The 20,809-nt window shown below is 42.8% G+C and overlaps 1 protein-coding gene across 3 annotated transcripts in view; it reads right to left on the bottom strand.

Annotated features, from left to right (window-relative positions):
• The window catches only part of OSBP2 (oxysterol binding protein 2), a 164,355-nt gene extending 143,552 nt beyond the window's left edge, over positions 1 to 20,803 (bottom strand). The window contains exon 1 of one of the 3 annotated variants that reach the window (XM_026076619.1): positions 20,711 to 20,803. Coding sequence is in view for 2 of the 3 variants with exons in the window: in XM_026076615.1 (XP_025932400.1) it covers positions 1,308 to 1,348 (41 nt within the window). In the remaining variant the exon portion in view is untranslated. Of the gene's footprint in view, positions 1 to 1,307; positions 1,364 to 1,697; positions 1,736 to 20,710 lie in introns of those variants that run through there. The other 2 variants (XM_026076617.1, XM_026076615.1) reach the window with 2 other exon arrangements.
• Positions 20,804 to 20,809: the final 6 nt, after the last annotated feature.

Here is a 20,809-nt window from a genome sequence, read left to right as displayed (position 1 = left end):
TTGGGTGGATTCAAGTGAAAATCGCGCCAGTTTACCCCAAAAGCATTAAGGAAGCAGTAAGGAGAGGTCGTTGGCAGCTCTGGGCCCAACCTCCTCTCCCTGCCRAGGCAGTGACCTTGGCCAGAAGAGGAGCCCATTACTACTCGAGGGCTTTCAGCCCTCACCTTCCAACAAAAACTGAATTAAAGGCCGTACAGGAATCAACTCAGGGAGAAGAAAGCAAAGCGTATCTGGTGAGGAGAATATCCTCGGACTTAATCAGCAGGAAACCTAGTAAGAGCATATGAAAGCACCAAGCAGCCCATTTAGGGCAGTCAGCCAACAGCTGATGCTGTAGATAGAAAACACAGTTGTCTGTCTCAGCTGAGAAATCCCAAACAGGAGGTCAGCAGCTTTAGCAAAGCAATTACTGTGCACGAGGATAGGGTGAAAGCCGCTGACAGTTTTGACTAGCTTTGTTTATGGATCTGTGAAAGTTCAAGGAAACGCATCTCTTGCCTAGGCAGTGCATTTTTTTGAACACTGTAAAACTTGAAAGTCTTCTAAGAGCAAGTGTTAGAACAGACCTGCCCTGATTTCTGTGTGTTTAGAGAAACCTAAGTATTCCCATTTATCACTGCGCACTCCGAGACGGGCGCTCAAACTGAGAGGGAACGCCGTGTTCCCCTGAAACACATACCACCGAGCATTTAATACCAGCCTGGGGTTCAACAGGTTTTGCAACAAGGGCGCAATCTCGGACGTGGTAGGTTAAGCGGCATTGCACCACGCGGTGGGGGGGGCAACCTAAATTTTATTCAACAAGATGGCTAGGGTGATAATCACACTGCTGGTAAAACGGCACCATTGGCAGCTTGTCCCATTATTCACATTTTGGGCTTCCAACTCCCATTACAGGGTGCCTTCAAGAGCATGAAGGATTTCAGAACCTCCTCATGGCTTCCTTCAAAGTTTCTAAATCATCCCCTCCCTACCCAAACCAGCTGATCAGCCACCTGTAACTACTCTCACTAATCATCCCCTGAGTACACTGTGACTAATGCAAACAAGCTAAGAAAGCCCTGGAGCTGCTGGGCCTGGCTCTCCAGTGCACTCAAGTGGAGTATTCCCAGTTAGGCTGCTCACCTAACAAACCCCAGAAAGCAGGCATCAAGGAGGGCTTCTCAAAACTTATTTCCTTCCCACCTGGAAATGCTTCTACTAGAGAATCATCAACAAGAGACAAAGTGGATATTTGTTCATGCAACAAATATATCAACTTTAGTTGAGTTCACCTTTACTTATCACTGCTAAAGCACTAGTCTTACCCAGTCTTTCTCAAGGCACTCAAACGTAGATAGAAGAGCATTTCCCAGAAACTTTCCACTAACGCAAGCAGTTCTGTCTTTATGCAAGTTACAGTAAATGTTAACAATATTTTCAATACTGAGTAAGTTTTCTTCAGAGACACTGTGCATGACCTCCAACTTCTGAGATCATTTTAAAGTCACTGTGCTTCTGACTTTTTGCCAACTTTCAAACAACTCTTAAAATTATAGCACAGAATTTCGTTCCACACGGAATATTTCTTATGGATATACCTGATCAGGAAAGTCAAGCCAGGTCCAAAATCCACACAGCTGCATAGACACTTCCCCCCCCCCCTTATTTTAAGGCCTAGGCACAAGAAGGCAAAGTTGAGGGCTACATTTTCTCACCAAATACCATCAAGTAACTGCATCTGCTCAGGCAAATACTTCACATCACCAGACAGCACCGAGTTCCAAGGCCTCCTGCCACCACCTGGAAACTTAATCCTTAAAAACTGTGTTCAGATCTATGTCTAGCATATCCTAATTTCAACGGCAATTATCTGTTCTTCTCAGAGAGGAAATATCAGACTATGCAGTTGTCTCTTTCAGAACCAAGCCAAGAAGAAAAGTCTTTCAGTAGTTGGCATAATAAATTTGATATCAGTCTAAGCAGAAGAAAGAAGAACGAGCTTGAAAACTGCAAGAGGCACTTACATACAAGGTATTTCTATGATCTACATTATTATTTCTATAAAACGATCAGATTTACAGGCCCTTCAGGATATGTTCCTGAAAAGTGTAGAGGTTAGCGGTTTATCGGATAGCAACTTTTTCATAAGAATTGATGCGCAGAGGGGGGAATGCAAGCAGGAGCTTAAAACTCGCCTGCAATTTAAATACACAGGGATGGCGTATCAGAAAGCAAGCTCTTTCCCATTTTTTATAACACTACCCAAAAAAAAAAAAAAAAAAAAATGTTGGCAACTGGCTTTCCAGAAGCTAGACATGCCAAGCTTTTATTAAAAAAAAAAAAAAGCTAACCGTTTGTTGGCCTGCAATTCTGACTCTCTTCGATCAAATCTTGCAAATGCCCCAGTGTCCTTGTCCAACCATTTCTGGAACGGATCACTTTCCTGAAAAATCTCAGCTGCTTCATCTGTGAGACGATGCCCAAAGCAAGTCTTTTAGCATTACTCTCTTGAGACCTCTTTAAGAGTTACATTTTCATTACCATGCACTTCCTTAGATGACGACTGCTCATCAAGTCAATCAAGCATGAAGCCTGGAAAAGAAAATACACCTTGTATATTTTTTCCATGGTATTAAACAATCAGAGCAAGGTATTAAACGATGAGTGACAAACATACAAAATAACAAACAAGCATTTGGTGAGGGGGTGTTAGTGTATTTACCCTCACAAAGTAAATACCAAAAAGATAGTCCTACTGCTCCTAATTTTACGGACACACCATTCCCTCTCAGCCTCTGTGCAGCAATATACACTCACACAAAGCACAAGTTTCCCACACTTCAGAGAATTTAGCCCAGGAATCTGCATCATGTCCATACTTTGCATTGGAAATCATTACTTACGGCTATACATTATCTGCAAAAGCCTATGGATATGGATTATGGGTTACCAGGAATAGAAAAAAGTTAAACATATGGCCAAGAGGGAAAGCAAAGTCATTTACCTTCATAAAGGACTTCTCTCACACAGACAAGGATGAGTTACAGCTTAAGGCAATTTCCCAGCTGCTTGGTCCAGACCTTCAGTGTTATTTTAGTATACTGTGCTGCAAGAAAATTTCCCTGGAGCAAGGGATGCTTCCAGTTTTTACATAGGGATATTAGAGCTGCTTCGACAAAGTTTCAGACCTGCCCTCTACTCTCACTGGCACAGTGAGAGAGTTTTTGATTTTATTTCTACTGAAGGGCTTTAGTGTTTATCTGCTGAAAATGCAAGCCTATACACTAGTTTCCCAGACAACACTTCACAGGATGTACCTTCTCGACAAGCATCAGCTGCTGTGAATCAGGAAGACTTTTGATCCTCTCTCCATCTCCTCCACCCAGGCAAGGTTCACATCCACAAAAGAAACAGCAGTAGGTATTTTATTCAAAGGCACCCCGTTTCTTTTAGCAGCCCTCCAGCAAGTACCTTTTTGGAGCACTAACAACGCACCCACTTTGGGAAAGCAAAGAACTTCCAAAGCAGCCGGTTGTGTATGCATCAGGGAGGTAGATAAGCATTTAATGAGCAACATTTGATACATTTTGCACAAACAGATGCTTCACTCAACTGAGCAATCGACAAAACCCTTCCCAACTGCTCAGACACCTGGGAAGCCAAAGGTTGTTTGCCAGCAGGTACCAAAGTCCCATTGCAGGTCTGGGCCCTGGTGCTTCACGAAGGGTGGCTTTAACGCTTCCTTCCCGTGTGCACCAGAGAGAGCATGTCCAGAAGTTCACGTTGAAGGAACAAAACTGGAAACAGTTTATTTTTAGACCTCATTCTCAGCAACATTCGTTTCCGCAGCAGATACGCCAAATGCTTATCTTCTCTAAAAGTCTGCCTTCTTTGCTTCTCGAAATGATTTCAAAATTTGACTGCTTGAGACAGCAGAATAAGGGGAAAAAAAAAAAAAGAGATGCATTTGCTAATTAGGACAGTTTAAAGAGGACAATGAAAGTAAGCAAGGTGCTAATATGCACAAGGGCAACAGCCAGTTTGCTTTGCCAATGAGGAAAAAAGAAAAAAGAAAACAGGAAAAGTGGAAAGTTATTTGTCATGTGCATTAACTGATATCATAATATTGATATAAGCTCCTCTAATATATTATGAGATCATAGATAGTTACACCTTTGAAAACAAATATTGACAAGTACAGCTCAGAACCAGAAGGAACTTGGTTCTCTGAAGCTTTCTCACAGCTTTAAAGTTCTTCTAGCCAACAGAAGAAGAAAGAGTTTAATTCTGTGGCATAGTTTTAAAGTATCAGATATTGAAGAACAAACATTTATACAGGTGTTAAGGCAGGTCAGATACAAGACAGGCCAAACAGTCTAAAAGCCACTCTTTATATACAGATTTTTCTCCCTTTTAAGAAAATCCAAGAAGGTACTATTAGAATAACATGACCCATCACTGTTCTTCTAGTCCTATTTCAGGCTCTTTCTGGAGTCACTGTGACTTACAGGAATAATTCAGGGACATCAGAAAGAAGAGGTTCTCAAATTTCAATGAAAGACATTTACTTGGCACAGTAAGTTCTTTTTGTTCAGAAAAAGATCTCACAAAAGCTCAGACTCCTGTAAAAGGTTAAGATATTCCCTTGCCACACACACTTGTATCGGTTCATAATTGAGGAGTCAAAATACTCCAGAAGCTACCAGACAAAAATATGTTTAAAAAAAAAAAAGTGGAATAAAGGTAAACAAGAAGGAAATTCTGCATTGCTGTGACATCAAACAGAGGATGGAATGAAGAAATCCTCAGGAGGGTACAAACTTCAGAATATTCCAACTCCAGACAAAGAATTTCTCTTTTGGAAGAAAAGTTAGGCAAACACTATAAGTATGAACATGAGAGAACCCATCCTCTGCTTCCAAACTAAAAGTTTACCCAATGCAGAAGCAAAAGATTCTTCTAAATTTACACCAAAGATAAGACTATGAAGTACTTTTGCCCCAGCACATCTCCAAAGAGCAAAGCACTACAGCACAAGCCAACCCAATAGACAGAACTCTGTTGCAACGGTTTCTACATGAAGACACTGTATGAGAGGCCAGAAAAACTCAATGGTTTCCCAGCCAAAAACAAAAAATCCCAATCATCTCAAAAGAAACCCTTGGGCCTAGAGACCTTCAAGCCTGTAAACATGCTTTCTTTAAGCGGCATAGCTCCTCAGTCCTCTAGATGGCAATGAAAATTAAGTAATTTTGCACCATCTCTTGCCGTCACCTAAAATTAATGGCCAGGAAGATACCCTCGGTATCAAACCCATTTCTCTCGCTGCCTACCAAAGCACAGCTTTCTCTGGACACAAGCGGTTATTGAGCAACATTAAGTACCACAAAGTGCAGCTGTCAGCATCTCAACTTCTTGGAAAGAAGCACAGATCCTCAGCAACCAAACCCAGCTAAAGTCAGTCTCTTGCATTAGCTTCCTTTAGTCCAAACAGCAGCTTAAAATGCATTACGCTGATGCTTTCTTATTGTTTCACCGTCTCACTTTATCATCTACTGCAAGATTCACTAATGAGGGAAACCAAAGGAGCTTAACGGCTCCGACTCCATAAATCTCCGTAAATGGGGTTGGGACAAGAGCAAGAAGAAGATCCCAACCAAGATGCGAAGGAGTTCAACCTGCTTCTTGGCCATTTTTCAGATCACTGGGCTCAGTTGCCATTATTGCCTTTTGGGGGTATACAGAGGACAGAAAAGTATCAGTAATTTTTAAAAAGCATAAAAATGAACTGCCAACACAAAACTACATTTTACAAAGGTGAAAAATAAAGCTGCCTTCATCCTCTTCCTTTCCTCCCCAGATGCACTGGAGTGATTTTATACATGAAGACTAATTTTTGTCACCTTTTCTGCCCATATTCCTTTCTTTATTCTTTTAAATAGGTGAAGGAAGAGGATCAATAAAAACTGAAGGTTTAAAGTTATTTCTTCAGGGAGCAGAGAGTAAAAACAAATGCTGTAACATGGAAGAGAAGGAAGAACACTGTAGGAGATCTTTCTCCCATCTCAAACCAGCTTAGAGAAAAATATCTAAATTACCAAAAATGGGTTGATCAGATGTGATACTAGTGAAAAAGTCAGATATTCTTTCCCAAATAAATGGGTGGATGACCAAGTCATTATTTTTATTTATATATTGCATGAGGAGAAACTAAGCTGTCAGAACTACAACATCTGTACGCAGAAGCAGACTTTTTATAAAGATCTGGCACAGGAGAAAGGTTATTCTTAGGGTTATATTAAAGAGATAAAAGGTGCACCTAGCACTAGGTAGCATTATGTGCTTTCACCTATTCCAGTCACATGAGTACACTGAAACTGGACAGTGATTTTAAGCATTTCTGCTAGCTTTACATCCCTCAGGCTGTAGACTCTCCCTTAATACATCATACACAGCCACAAGCCTGCTCGCAGTTTTTATCCTCCTCCCATACCAAGCCAAACTTCTCCATGTTTTCTCCCATTAGCAACTAAAGCAAAAGCATGTTAAGGGCAAAAGACTACCTTACAACATTACGTCTTCACAGTCGCACCAAGCAAATCCAGTCGGCACAAAGCCCATTCCCTCTCAACATTCAAGTCCCACCATGATAGACTTGTGTTTTGTACTTTCATCTGACAGGAAGATAAATTTAGTGGAGAGAGAAATAAAACAGAAGGATTCATGCCGCTTGCCTTGTCCATCTTCATACCAACAGCATCAAGAACGCAAACGTGTACTTTGAAGAATGGACACCACTCCACTATTATTCCAGGTCTAGCTATGCCGTTCCCTTAGCGGAAGGAATATGATGCACTTCACAACATCTGCCAGGCAACATTCTCATCCCGACAGTGAACATGACAGGATGCCTTCCCATCTCTGGATAAAAGAAAAAGCTCTACTGAGAGACAGCCTGTAGTTATGTGAGCTCTCCAATGCAGGGTACAGAAAGTCCTTCTGCAGACAGTGCGAGAGATTGATATTGGAAAAGGACAACAGCCCCACACACTGCAAGATAAACATCAACACTTCTTATCCAACTCTCACATTTCTTCCAAAGGCACCTAGAGTTTCACCCTGAAAAAAAATCAAGAGTTTTTGAGGTAAGACAATACCATACTGCAGCTTATTTTCTTAATGCAATTCTTTTCAAGGAGCATACACCGACATGGCAGCAAGAGAGCAGACACCAACTTACCTAACACCACACTCTTCAACCTGCATGCAACTTTGCTACTCAACTTCGACCCAAACCCCAGTGAGATGACATGGCACTTGAAGCCATGTACACTGCGTTGCCAAACACAGAGTTGTCAAGTTCTATTCAAGCGACTGATCCCACTTTTTGGCAGCACACAAGTGCCAGCAGCAAAATCTTATTCCCTTGTTCTGTCTGGCTGGGAAATACATTTAAAGGCAATTCCTGCTGGCCACAGCTGGGTTTACTATAACACATGTTGTGGATCAACAGCACTTGATTAGCTGTATATAAAATCAACAGCACAGATATACCTGCAATTCCATAAATAAACCACAATTTGTGAATTAAAAATACACCTAATGGTAAGAACCCAGTTTACTCACATGGAACAAGGGGTTTGCAAGAATTAACTTATTTCCATTACAATGCAAATGGAAAACAATGAAAACTGACAGAAGCAAAGTGTGTTGAATACGAGACATAATTCACTGCATGCCTATGATGTGTTGCTTCAGCCTACTTCCTACCAAGATTATAAACCAGCTTAATATTGGTATTTCAACTAGTTATAGTTATTTTACAAATTCTTCCTGAGACCACGGAAACTGTAAACCTTCATCATGGAAATGCCTTTGAGAGTAAGTTCACAAGAACATTAAATCCACACTATGCTACAGTTAAAGATTACATGGTTCCTACTCCTGTTACAACCAATTAACCGTCAGCCTTTATATCCACCCTGTGAGATACAGGGCATATAACACAGCAGTTACATTACAGGAGAAAACTTAATCATCACATTCCTGGCACAGAGTGCTTTGCTACAAATGTTGCTGCTGCCTTCCTGCTGTATTTTTAGGTATTTTCCCTGAAGGACTCAATGCCCAGTCACCAAACAGTACATTGACTATGGAATTTAACTCGTAGGACACAAGACCATTTTGAAGACCTTTCCTCTGTTCCCATGAACAAACACAACTTAACTCATCATTCGCTGAGTCTACACTTAATGTGCACTTGGAAATTAAAAGTAAAAATCCTGATGGAATCAGTCCCACCTCACGTGCCCTATGGAATAACCGAAGGTCAGCATGGTGCTCTTCCCAGAAGAACGGAAGTGAGATAATATATTAACCTGTAAAATCCCCAGAATGGAGAACATGGCATATGGGCAGTCAAAAAGATATTTAATTCTTGCACTGTAAAGGCAGCTTAGGGCTGCAGACGCAAAGGAGAATCCAACTCGATACAATAGTTACGGACCCTTATATGTAGTAAAGTAAAGCGTTGTGCGGTCTAAGGTACCTGGAAGTGAAGTTCAGGGATTGATACCTGTAGGCTGTAAGCAGGAAAAAAAAAAATTACTCATTAAAGGACAACATAGAGCATCCCAAAGAAAAAAAATAAAACACTTAATAGACCTCTGCACCTAAACTCCCAAAGTTTAAAACTAAACTTCCAAGGAACTTGCATCCATAGGTTTTCCACTTCAAAAGAGAAGTCTTTTTAATACTTTTCTAAAGGGGGGCGGGGGAGCAAGGGGCAGGAGAAAAGAAAAAAAAAAAGGTTAAATGCCTCATCCAGCCTACATAAAAATGCAGGCAACTCAGAAAACAGTTTAAGGGCAGTGTCACATTTGAGAAACTCCAGCAGCTACACAGCCAAAAGCAAACAGCTAAGAACTTGAAAGTCTGTCCTCTGTCAGCTCCCGAAGCAAATCCCACTCCTAAGGGATTAGTAACTCACCCAGTTCTTTAACTCCTGAGATGTTCCAACAGGACACTACAGTTATTATGAGCTTTAACTAATAAAAACATAATGTGTCATTAATGCACTGTTTAATCACATCATAGTTTCAGATTTGCATTTCTATTGGCTTTTTAATACTCCGACTGTTGCAGTGGTCAGATAGGAGTCCTTCCCTAAATTTAGAGGCTAATTTATAACTTTAGAGAGTCAGAGTTAGTGTTTAAAAAGTAAAAAAAAAAAAAAGTACTGCAGCTGCAAAAAGTCCAGGAATTAAGAGTTGCTTGGCATTGAGCTGGAATAGTTTGATGAGTAACACTAGCTTTCACAAAAACAAACTCTCCATACTATTAAAAGTCAACTCCAGGATACGCACAGAGCACACAGTGAGATTACACTCTCTGAACTGTACTTCGAACACCAGTGTCCTCACTGAATCCTCCCCAAAGCAGCTTTTCAGATTTTTAAGCAGATCCTGCTTATTTCCTACCACGAGGCACAGAACAGGGTCCCCAACAGTGAGATACATCTTTATAACCCTTCCTCCCCACTCCCGAGCCTACACCACTAGATCATGACTTGATTCTCATCACAGGGTGAAGAGCTGGGAAAGTGGAGCAGGAGCAAGGACCCAAACAATGTCTCAGAAATAACATCTCAGAGGAGAGAAGCAGCATCATGAGGAGTAAGATGGGTTATTTGTACACTAACCAACGCTCTAAGGTCTGCTCAGGTCTCCATATTTGGAGACTTCCCCATGCCATTCTTCTCATCAGAAGATGAATAATCATAGAAGCACACAGTAACCGATGTTGGAAGGCACCTCTGGAGGTCTCCAACCCACCCTCCTGCTCTGAGCAGGGCCACCTAGATGAGGTTGCACAGGACATTGCCTAGCCAGTTCAAATACTTTCAAGAACTTCCTCTGCCTCCCTAGACCTTGTCCCAGAATTTGACTCTGCTCCTGGTGAAAAAGTATTTCCTTGTATCTCATTGGGACTTTCCGTGTTCCAACACCCTGCGCTTCAGCCCCAGTCACCTCAGTGCCCCTTGCTAGACTCGCTCCAGCACACAATGGCTTGTCCTAGGGAGCCCCAAACTGGACCCAGTGTCCAAAAGCTACGGGCCTCACCAACGTGAACAGAGGGGAACAGTCTCTTCCCTCGACTTGCTGGCTGCACACTTGCTAAGGCAGTCCAAAATGCAGGTGGCCATCGTGGCAGGGACCCGCTGCTGCTTCCCAGTCAGTGTGTTGCCCTCCAGGACCCACCAGGGTCCCTTCTGCAAAGCTGCTCTTCAGTCAGCTGGCTCCAGCCTTCCTGCTGCCTTGGGGTATTGAAGCCTGGAGCCGGATTGCGCATTTGTCTCTACTGAACTTCATGAGGTTTCCATCAGCCCATGTCTCCTGCCTGTCACACTCCCTCTGAAGAGCAGTCCTGCCTCCTGATGTAGACTGGCTGAGAGCAGGTTATGGCCAAGTCATTAACATTAGTCACAGTATTTGCTTTATAATCTTATAATGTTCACAGAAGAAAAAAGATTCAAATTATATGTTGAAATACTAACAAATATCAAGCCACACGGTACTCCTAATCAGTCCCGGACAGGACATAGCTACTGTTAACATTGCATTACACCAGCTCCAACAGGGAGTCCTACCTGTTGTCTCAAGGCAATAAAGGTAAAATACAACTCAAACGAGCACTGTATGAACTGACAGCATGCCAGACATGCTCAATTCAAATTATACAAGATTAAGAGGATTCTTCCATCTTTTGTACCATTTCTAAAAAAGACAAAGCAGTCCACCAGCAGTTTAGAAATAAGAGATTACTTCAGGGCAAAACGACCTTTGCTTTGACTCTTAGCTCCTGTTTATAAAAATTACATCCCAGGAGAGGTTCAAAACTAGAGAGCCTGCAGCAGGCTCTCACCAACACAGATCATGGAGAGACACAAGTGACAAGGAAAGGAAAAATTGTTTGAATAAAGTATTACCATGAATTAGTTTCAGCTGACCACACACTATAACCCCATAGCACTCTTTGCTCCACAAGCTCTGCTGGGGAACTCCTGGGTGGTAACTCACAGAAACAATAAGTGACAAGCCCAGGAAGGACTCCAAACTCAGCATCTGATGAAATCAGCAGCTCCTTGAACCATTCACCCTTGCCAAAACAGTCATGTAGCTCTGCTATAACTCTTGGCATGACAAACTTAAAAGTTCTGCAGCATATAATTACCGTTGCCATGGCAAACTATTTTTATTATTTGCTTCTTGAGGACCTCATGCTGCAGAACTGAATATCCATGTGGGTATTTAAGAAACAAGGCAACAAACAGTTGGCACTTGTGCGACTCAACACTAACCCCAGTGTAGCGAGCTAGACGCAACAGGCAAGGGAAACGCAGCAATACAGTCTACAAAACCAGACCGATTACATCACCCAGCAGCAGCCACAGCAGCAGTGTACACACGCACATGCACGCTTGAAAACAGCGATGCTTGAAGACATCAGTCTAAAAATAATGACAGCCACGAACTTCTGAAGTCAACCCAGCCCCTGCAATTCGCCCTGGAGCACAGCCTGGGTGCTCACTCCAGATGCCCCTGGAAAGGAATCCAAGCCAAAGGCTGAAACTTAACTTTGGTAACTCTTAATGGCCAGTGGGCACAGTTGGCACCCTCAGCCACTGCATATCATCTCTATATTTTCCAGACAAAAAGGTGCTTTTTCAATCATGACATTAAAAGCTATTTATATGAGCTTAAGTTATTCTGCTACCAGGTAGAAAAGAACAATATAGGAGCTATGAGGGATTAATAGATTTTCCCAGGCTTAAGAAATTAATCAATAATGAACTCAAAATTCTGTTAATAATTCTCCACTCCAAATTCCAAATCCATTTCTTATCCTCCACTCATCCACAATCCACCTGGAGATAAGCATGTTTCCTTCCTACTACCATCAGCACTTCTCAGTCAGCCATGGCTATTTTGCAGCCAAGTACATCCAGACTTATCCTTTGGTCTGAATTGTGATCCATTTATTTTTTGCATGTTTCCAAGAAGAGCTCTCATTTTTGACAATGACAGAAGATGGGGGGGAGGGGTGGAAATCTTGTACTGCAGATGTTTCTTGCACCCTAGTGGACAGTGAAGCTAGAGTAATGCACTGGAAGACTTTGCCAAATGGGGAACACAACTGGAAGCTTGCAGAATGATCCCTATGTGTTGCATGGAAAGAACATTTTCAAAAAATGTAAAGATTCACAGGCCTAGTGAATTAGTTGCCATGGATATTTTCTTCTGTGACAAATACTCTAATTCCACATTCAGATGACTGACAGGCACCGAGTATGAAGCCAGCTGGGAAGAGTCCAACACTGCAATTCTGAAAACGCAGCTGCACTTATAACGGGTTGCTACTTAACACCGCAGGGAGCTTCACTGAAGGAATGGAGTGAGCAAACCGAACACATGCCCCTGTAGTGGTAGGTCAACCGCCTTCCAAAAGGAGCTTTGCCGTCAGACCAGGTACACAACTTCCTCCAGCATTACTGCTGCAAATCCCTGCTATCATATAAGTATGCCAAAAAAATAAACCAGTTTGTCATTCATTAAGAAAAGGCCATGCAGTTGCAGTGCTTAGGGCTGAACTTACTATCTTTACCAATCAGCAAACCTAAAGCAAAAAGCTCTTGTGCATATAGCAGTAATATGCAAGCAACAGATATGAAGGACCATATTTTCTGCTTGGTTCCTCATAAAATGCTTAGTAGAAACCTACTTTAGCTACTAATAACAGATTTTAAGAATCACCGCTTTGTGTTAAAGGAGAAAAAGGCAAAGGCACGAACTCCTATGGCATCATATTTATATGTATTGTGGAAACTACTTAACTCGAAGGTGCTGTGCCTGCCCCTACAGCATTCTTTGTTGACAGAAATAGCTTGGCCCAAATCAGTGCGAAAGGAAGGACTGCTGCCTAAAGCGCAAACATACCATACCTGGTAAAACAAGTCATTTGTAACACGTATATGCAAGCCAGCGAGTCAATACTACTTACACTGCAAAAAATTTACCGCAGTCAATGTAAACGCTGTGAACTGCATGACATTACGTTTGCAAGCAGCAGCAGAGCCAACAGTTCAGAAATGTTATAAAGTTATGAGCAATGGCATCTGGAGAGCTTTCAAGAGCTAGCGCTTGCAAAGGTAAAATGAATTATATAACAGTCTGGAGCAGGACAAAGGAGAAGATTTGCTCGGCTGTTATCACAGGGCTGCCACTACCAATTGAATCATGTCACTGGCCCTGTAGTACCATGCTTTCAATTTGCATTTTTAATTCTGAAGTTGATTCATGCACAGCCTGAAGGCTCCACACAGGCACACTCGCACGCGCGCCTGTATGAGTCAGCAATCACTGACCACACAGCAACAGCACATCACAGCCGTGGTGGAAACCCTCCAGCTTTCACTCAGGCTGCAGTTTTCAGAGAAAAAAATATCGAGCAATTAATTATTAAGCAAGCTTTCTGATTGAAACCAAACAGAGGTTGATATAAAATGTATAAAGATCCCTGCCAAGATACCATAGGAACGATTAAAATAATTGAACTGCATAATGAAGACCTGAAAGGAAATTTAACACCTACGGCTAGCTCAGTTTCTGAAGTCTGTTAGCACTGTGACAATTTGGGGACAAATCTTCGGGAGTTTAAAGCATGACTAGCTGCCCGCCTTCCAGATAGCGGGCTGGGACCACTCATATTTCAGGGTGATGACCTGATTATTGGCCATCAGAACTAGATCTGAAGAGATCTATGAAAAGTAAAGGGCCCTAGTATCATTACATCCTTAAGTTATCTAAAATTACCTGGATAAATTACACTGTAGCTAGGTAATTTATCTGCACGCACAGTATAATACAGAAAATAAGTTCAATAGTTTATCTTGCTGTRGTGTAAAAATCAAACTAAAGGTAATGGAAGTCCAAGTCATTCAGAAACAAGTTACAGTATTTTAAACACTTCATGTTTCACTGATTGAAAACTCCTCCTCAGAAGGAAATTGGGTAGTTTAAGAAGGATACTGTAATGAAAAAAATATAAACAAGAGAGCTCTTAGCAAGTTTCTAGCATTACTTCTGGCAAGAGATTATCAGCTCCTTCACCAGTGATCCACTGCGGGTACAGAGGATGATGGACTAAGCAAGCAGAAATTACAACTTGCAGGTGGGGCAGGAGATTAGAACTAAATACACATTACCCTGGCAGAAGGCACAGGCATAGGAACTACAGTCAAATGGTAGGTGTGCACCTGGATCAGGAGAGATAACTGTATCATTTCCAGAGCGTGCACAGCAGAGGTCCCAGAGCACAGACCAACAGGGCTTTTCCACTACTATTTTTAAGGAAAAGAGCAGGGAAAGTTAGAGTTAAAGAAAAACCATGAAGACTGCTGACAAAATTTCTCAGATGTAAGCAAAGCCACTACTATCACTAAGCATCAGTCAGACCATACAAGCCCTTAGCCACCAGCTGCAAAAGGCAGAGCTGAAAAGCAGCTACCAGCAATATAAGGGAGGAACAAAAGACTGAGAAATGACCTTCTCCTGCCTTTGCAGAGGAAAACTGAGGTAGTAAGAATACAGGAAAGGCATAACTATGCCTAGGCTTTTTTTCCCCAGCAACAAAGCAAAAACAGTTGAGACTAGAAATATGAAACAGGCATCTTATTCTCTCACAAGCATCTGCACAGCTGTGCCCATAAAAAAAACTGCATACTTGCAAACATATCCAGGAACTAAACTGCAGAGTGAGTGTCATTATCTGGACGTTTACCATGCAGTCAACATTGAGATGGCAATACAGGCTGCAAATTATACTGCACAAAATGAGATGACCGGAGGAACAATGCAATTTAGTTCTCACAAGATAAATCCGTTCCTTCTACAACTTCATCAAATGAAGCATTTGGCTCAGTATACTATCTTTAAGAATATGCAGGGAAAAAAGTAACAGGAGAGTCCCCAGCTCTGGTTGGTTAGCTGCAACCAACAAGCAGAACCGGGAAGAATATTACAACCAAAGGAACAGGTAGAAAAATCCTGATACAAAAAGCTTTCGTTATTCTTACAGTATTGGGGAGCAGAGGTCAACTCCTGATCAATATAACCAACTCTAAGTTAGCTCTGCTGAGGGCAAACAGTTTCAGTGCAACAATGCTAATAATCAGGGTATGCTGAAAACACTTGTAAGAACTAGGATCTCTGGTTCATGCTCTCCTACAGCGCAAACAGCTCCAAATACAGTTGCTGCTCTGAGTCAAGTCAGCCCAATTCCCTCAAAGCTGTAATAAACTGGAAGCAGAGAAATCAAGTTTGCAAACAAACAGCCCAGGAAAGCTCATTCCTCCTCTCACTCCATGGCAGCACTCGCACATCTTCCCACTCAGCTGCAGCTGTGCACTTGCCTGGGCCCTGGTGGAACTTCACTGGGAGATGCTTGGCCCAGCACGAACGCCATGTCCCCAGTTACAGAACACAGAAGTTGGGTTTCCTCAAAAACAGAGTGGTGAACAATCAACAGCAAAACTCCATATGGCCAAAGAGAGTATCATGCAAAAAAAAGATGACTGAGAGCAAGCATTATTAAAATTCTGATTAAGTACAAGCTGTTCAAAGTTACCATGAAGCTACAGGGCTATCTTTGAAAACTACATATTCAATGACCCCAAAGATGAAAAGTAATCAAAGACATTCAGCTACTTTATACTTGAGGTGAGACAAGCTGTTATAAAAATCATGCTAGGAGAATATGTGCTGGAAACTGAATAATGCTTTAGTTTTTGGCTAATATGACTGGCCCCTCTCCTGATTTTACTTTGTGTCAACCAGATACAAGGAAACTTTTTTTTTTTTTTTTTTTTAAATCATGAGGGTGGTCAAGCACTGGAATGGGGGGCCCAGAGAGGTTGTGCAATCTCCAGCCTTGGAGGCATTCGAACCTTGACAACGCAAGGCCCTGAGCAACCTCACCTAGTGACACCACATTGAGTGGGGGGTTGGGACTAGAGATTTCCGGAGGTCCCTTCTGATCTCAAGTATCCTGTAATTCCAACAGCAGCAGCAATTTTTCAACTCCTGCCTGAATCCACTGCCTCAGCTTTCAACTGGAGTCCTAGCACAGGAAGCAGGAGAAAATACTAGGTTATATTGGGTGTCTCCTTTCTACACAAGACCTTAAAATGCTGATCAAGAGTTAACTGCTGTATAAACAAAGTTATTTGAAGAACCTTGCTCTGGGAAACACAGCTCTTCCAGGGAATCAAACTGTCCTCCCCCTCCACACAAGCAGGATACCATAGGCAAGACAGTTAATCCGGTCCAGGCACCAGATCATTCTTCTAGAGCATTTCCAGCACTGAGAGGAGAGCTAAGGGCTGCTATCTGGTGAGAAGCCTTTCAGGTCACAAAAATGAGCAAATAACATACAGCATGCAACATTTTTTCCTTTTCCATTTAGCACTATTTAAACTATCATTTCCGGTGGCCACCAGCAGTAGTGGTGAAGACTTCAGACATGTAACCCACAAAAAAAAGGGCTACAAACCAATCCTGTAGAGGAGATCACCTGAAACTAAAGCTATTCAAAATATGAGAAAGCTGCTTGGAGAAGACAACATTCACCTGGAATATCGACCAGAAGAGCCAAAAACCAACCTTTGATAAGTTAATACTTACCTAAAAATCCTTTCTAATCTCCTTGGGAACGCTTATCTGTTCAAGGTGATAAGATTCTCCCATATACACACTCTAATCATAGGTAATGATAAATCTATAAGTGGAATCCTGCCAGTGCAGTTTGGAGGAAGATTTTTGATCGTTACTGAGTTAAATGGACTGGCTGTGCCATGCTTAAACTTCCAGTCTCCCAGTACAGACATCACCTTTATGCTCTAGATTTCCCAGTCAGTCAGTCAACTTAAAAAATACGCTAACAGGGACAGTCAAGGGCAATTAGAGAGACAGAAGAAAATAAGGGCCTACTCAACCCTAAAAATACTAGTCATTCACAAGCAATGAGAGTCATGAATATCCTGCAGATGAGACTCCCTACTTCCATAACTTCAAGGAGGAGAGACTGGGGGTAAGCTCAACAGACTGCACGCAGGCTGAAGAGCAGCCAGCAGTTCTCCAAATATTGTTATATAACGAGATGCCAACTAAGACATCCCAATGAAGGAGAATGATGCGAAGCACATGCATTCACGCGCCTTCCCTTGCTCAGAGAGACAGCCCAGCCCCTTCTCAGTTGCATTTTTAACCATTCAAGTACTGGGCTGTGCAACACAGCTCTACCTTTATCAGACACCAACCTGCAACTGCCTTGAAGGGCCCAATATGCAGAACAGAGGTGCCAGCTCTCCCCTTCTATTTCTGCAGTCAAGAAAGGTAATGCACAATATCTTAGTGACTGGAAGGGAGGAGGTTACTCAAAAGACCTGGGATCTCTTCCTGGGCAACTATCTTGCTGTATGACTTCTGAAAAGTTCCTTAATCTAAATGCCTCACTAAAAAGGAGAGTTTTTCCCCAAGACATCTTTAAGAATTATTCAGCTATTATCATCTTCCACAGGTTTAGAGTAGGGAACATACAGCACGAGCACACATACTGCATGGAAGCTTCACAGGCAGTATGTCTCCATAGATTTAGCCAAGATACGAGAGGCTTTAAATATTCAAATGAATTTGGAAAGAATATTCTAATTAGAAGTTTTATTTCAGAAAACTGCTCCTGTGAAACCAACCAGGCAGAAAACAAGAGTTCCACCTGGCTGCATGAGAATACTTCAAAAAGTAATTCCTGCCATATGGCACGACACCCACCTACGCTCTATTACAACAGGACTTCCCAATAGGCCTCGCAAGATTTTAAGAGCTCAACTCCACAAACAAAAAACCTAGCAGGAATCACCGCCAGACAACTTTATAGGCTTTTTTTAAGGTAACCTAAACAGTGAGCAGAAGGAAATTCAAATGAAAAGCTTCAATCTGAAACTGCATCAACACACTCAAGGAGGCACTTAGGCATCACGATACAATTTTTCAATTAAGATGACTTTTAAAGCACTAGAAAATGGAAGTTTTTATTGCCTTCCTCACATTAGCCCTGAATAGTCAACAGCTAAAAGGATACACGTCATCAAGACTGTGCGGCAGGACAACCATCTTCTAAATTCAAATTACAAAGGTGTCAAGAGCCGCTGAGGCGAGCACAGCGACCTATCCTTAAGGGCATGATTTGTCCTGTAAAACCTTTTGTAGCAAATACAGAAAAATACAACTCTAGCATGCATCTTCAGAGCTGGTATGAGTACAGAGAACCAGCCGAAAATGAGACAGGCGGACCACAGAATATCAAGAGGCCTTTACAGAATTTGATCTTTTACAGTCGCTCTATGAAAGTCAAACAAACAGAAGTCCACACGTTTTACAACAGTTTCCTCACACAAAAAACATGCATGAAAAAGCACTGCCTGATACCTGCGGCTTCTTTGCTCCTATCAATTAGCCAGAAGTAGTACTGAAAAATGGCAGTTTACCCAGGATTATCTCACAGGAGTTCCCTGCCATAATCAATCCTAGCTGGCACTCGACGGCTAGGCATGCCTTCTATTAAGAGAGCTGGTTTGGAAGAGTATCATGGGGGTTTTTCCATTTGTTTGGGGGGCAAGGCACTTTCCCATGTGATCTGTACTACATTTTTGTACTCGTGACTCACAACTGAATTAACTCAGTTCTCATCGAGTCCAATGATGAAAAAACGATTCAGTAGTTCAGTATGTTTAAATCAGCCCTACCAAAAATGCATAATAAGTCATCAGCAGTACGTTACCCAAGCAGCCACTGCACAGCTGAACTGGCCAAAAGCTCCACTAAGTAATTCTAGCTCAACTCTGTCACGCGTTGCTCAAAGTCACTTCCTTGGGTGATTTTCTGTTGTTTCAGCCTACAACATATCAAATTGTCTTAAAATAAATTTAGCTCTTCTAATTTAAAATAAAAAGAAAACCAGTTGTTTGCTAAAGACAGACTTGGCAGCAATTAAAAAAAAGCACTCTCACAAGGTTACAAATGGAGCATTAAATTCCAACAACTGTTTAAAGCTGCATAGTTCTGTAAGTCCAGACCTAGTTTAGAGTTATAGAGCATAAAAATATCAGAAAGGATTAAAAATAAGCTAGCTGAATTGCTGAAAGGTAACTAGATTCTTGTGCAGTTGTTTGTTACAGAGTATTTTGGTTTGGTCTGGGTTTTGGTTTTTCAGGTTTTTAAAAAACTCCAGGTAATCAGAAAGACACACTGTTAAAACTTCTGACATATTACCGTCAAAGTCTGAACTCAGGACCTAACTTCCAGATTTCTGTTTAGATACTGGATGAGTTTATATTAACAGCTATTAGTGACTTGAAGCTCACTCATCAGAGAGGAAACAGGAATACAAATTTTGTGTTGGGAGAAAAAACAGCTTTCAGCCTTAAAAAAAAAGTCCTAATTGGTATGGCTTGGTATTTTAAAGATATATATTTTAGAAAACTCTAACCACTATATCAGGGATCACTTCCATTGCCTGAAATACCATCAACGTACACCCCATGAAAGAGAGGGTGATAGAGCAGAAAGGAATTAGTCTTCATAGAGACAAGAACAAACCCAGTCCTTCCTAAGGTATAGGTATACCTTATATTTTTATATATATATATTTCTTTTATACGGTATAAAACAAAACAAAACCTTACAACATCCATACGTTTATATTTTCACCACTCAACTAACATAAAAACACAGGGGACCAATTAGAGAGGCGTTACGCTGAGGACCAAAGCTTGCAGCCCCCAGCACCGGCGTCTCAGGTACCACGCTCACTGGAACACGAACAGCCTGTCTGGAGACAGCCAACACGCTGGACAGTGAAGAAAGCTGGGCAAGACTTCGGAGTCACCGCTGTTATAACTTCCTTCCTTCCTCCAATAGTCTTCTGCCTCACCGGCTTTCCTGAGCACTGGAGTCCAGCCTGGCCTCCTTCTCTCTCAGGAACATCAGGAGCGGCGCTTGCACTTCGCGGGCACGGCTGTTCTAAGTACTTCCAGCCTCTGGGCTTCTAAAACTAGTCTCTTGCACCCGAAAAGCAGCGAAAGCGTGTTACAAAACCAAATCACGACTCTCAGAAAAGGCGGCTCGTTTGGCGATACTGTTTCCACTGCGATTTTTATTTTAAGTTTAGGCTAGAGGGGGTGGAAATCAATAAGCCGGGCGCCTTCCCGCAGAGAGCCGGGGGAAGCGTCACCCTGCGGGTCCCCACTGCCGGGGCACGGCGGGGCCGGGGCCGGGACCGCGGCCGGGCCCGGCGGCAGCCCCCGACGGCAACGGCGGGGCAGGACCCGCGCGGGGCCGCGGCCGGGAGCCCGCGCGACGCCGCCGCTCGCAGGTGGCGGCCGGGATTCGCCCTCGATCAAGCAGCGCTAGCCGAAACGACGGGATTTGCGTGCTGCACAAGGGCGACGACATCGGGGCTCCAATAGGCACCGAAGGAAGCCGCAGCGCTTCCCCGGGAGCGGCGGAAGGCGCCTGCTCCGGCCGAGCCGAACCGAGCCGAGAGGAGCCGACCCGCCGGCCCGGCCCGGCCCCGCTCCGCCGCCCCCCGCCCGGTGCCCCGGCGCCGCCGGTACCTGTAGTAGCTGAGGAGGCCGTTGCTGAGCACGAACCAGCGGCGCTGGTAGCCCTTCAGGTAGTTGGTCCACTTGAAGAGCCAGCCCTTGTAGGTGTCG

This window comes from Apteryx rowi, unplaced genomic scaffold, assembly GCF_003343035.1.
Source record: "Apteryx rowi isolate R43461 unplaced genomic scaffold, aptRow1 scaffold_434, whole genome shotgun sequence".
NCBI lineage: Eukaryota > Metazoa > Chordata > Aves > Apterygiformes > Apterygidae > Apteryx > Apteryx rowi.
Note: the sequence above shows the minus strand (reverse complement) of the source record. Positions and strands in the feature narration are given on the sequence as shown.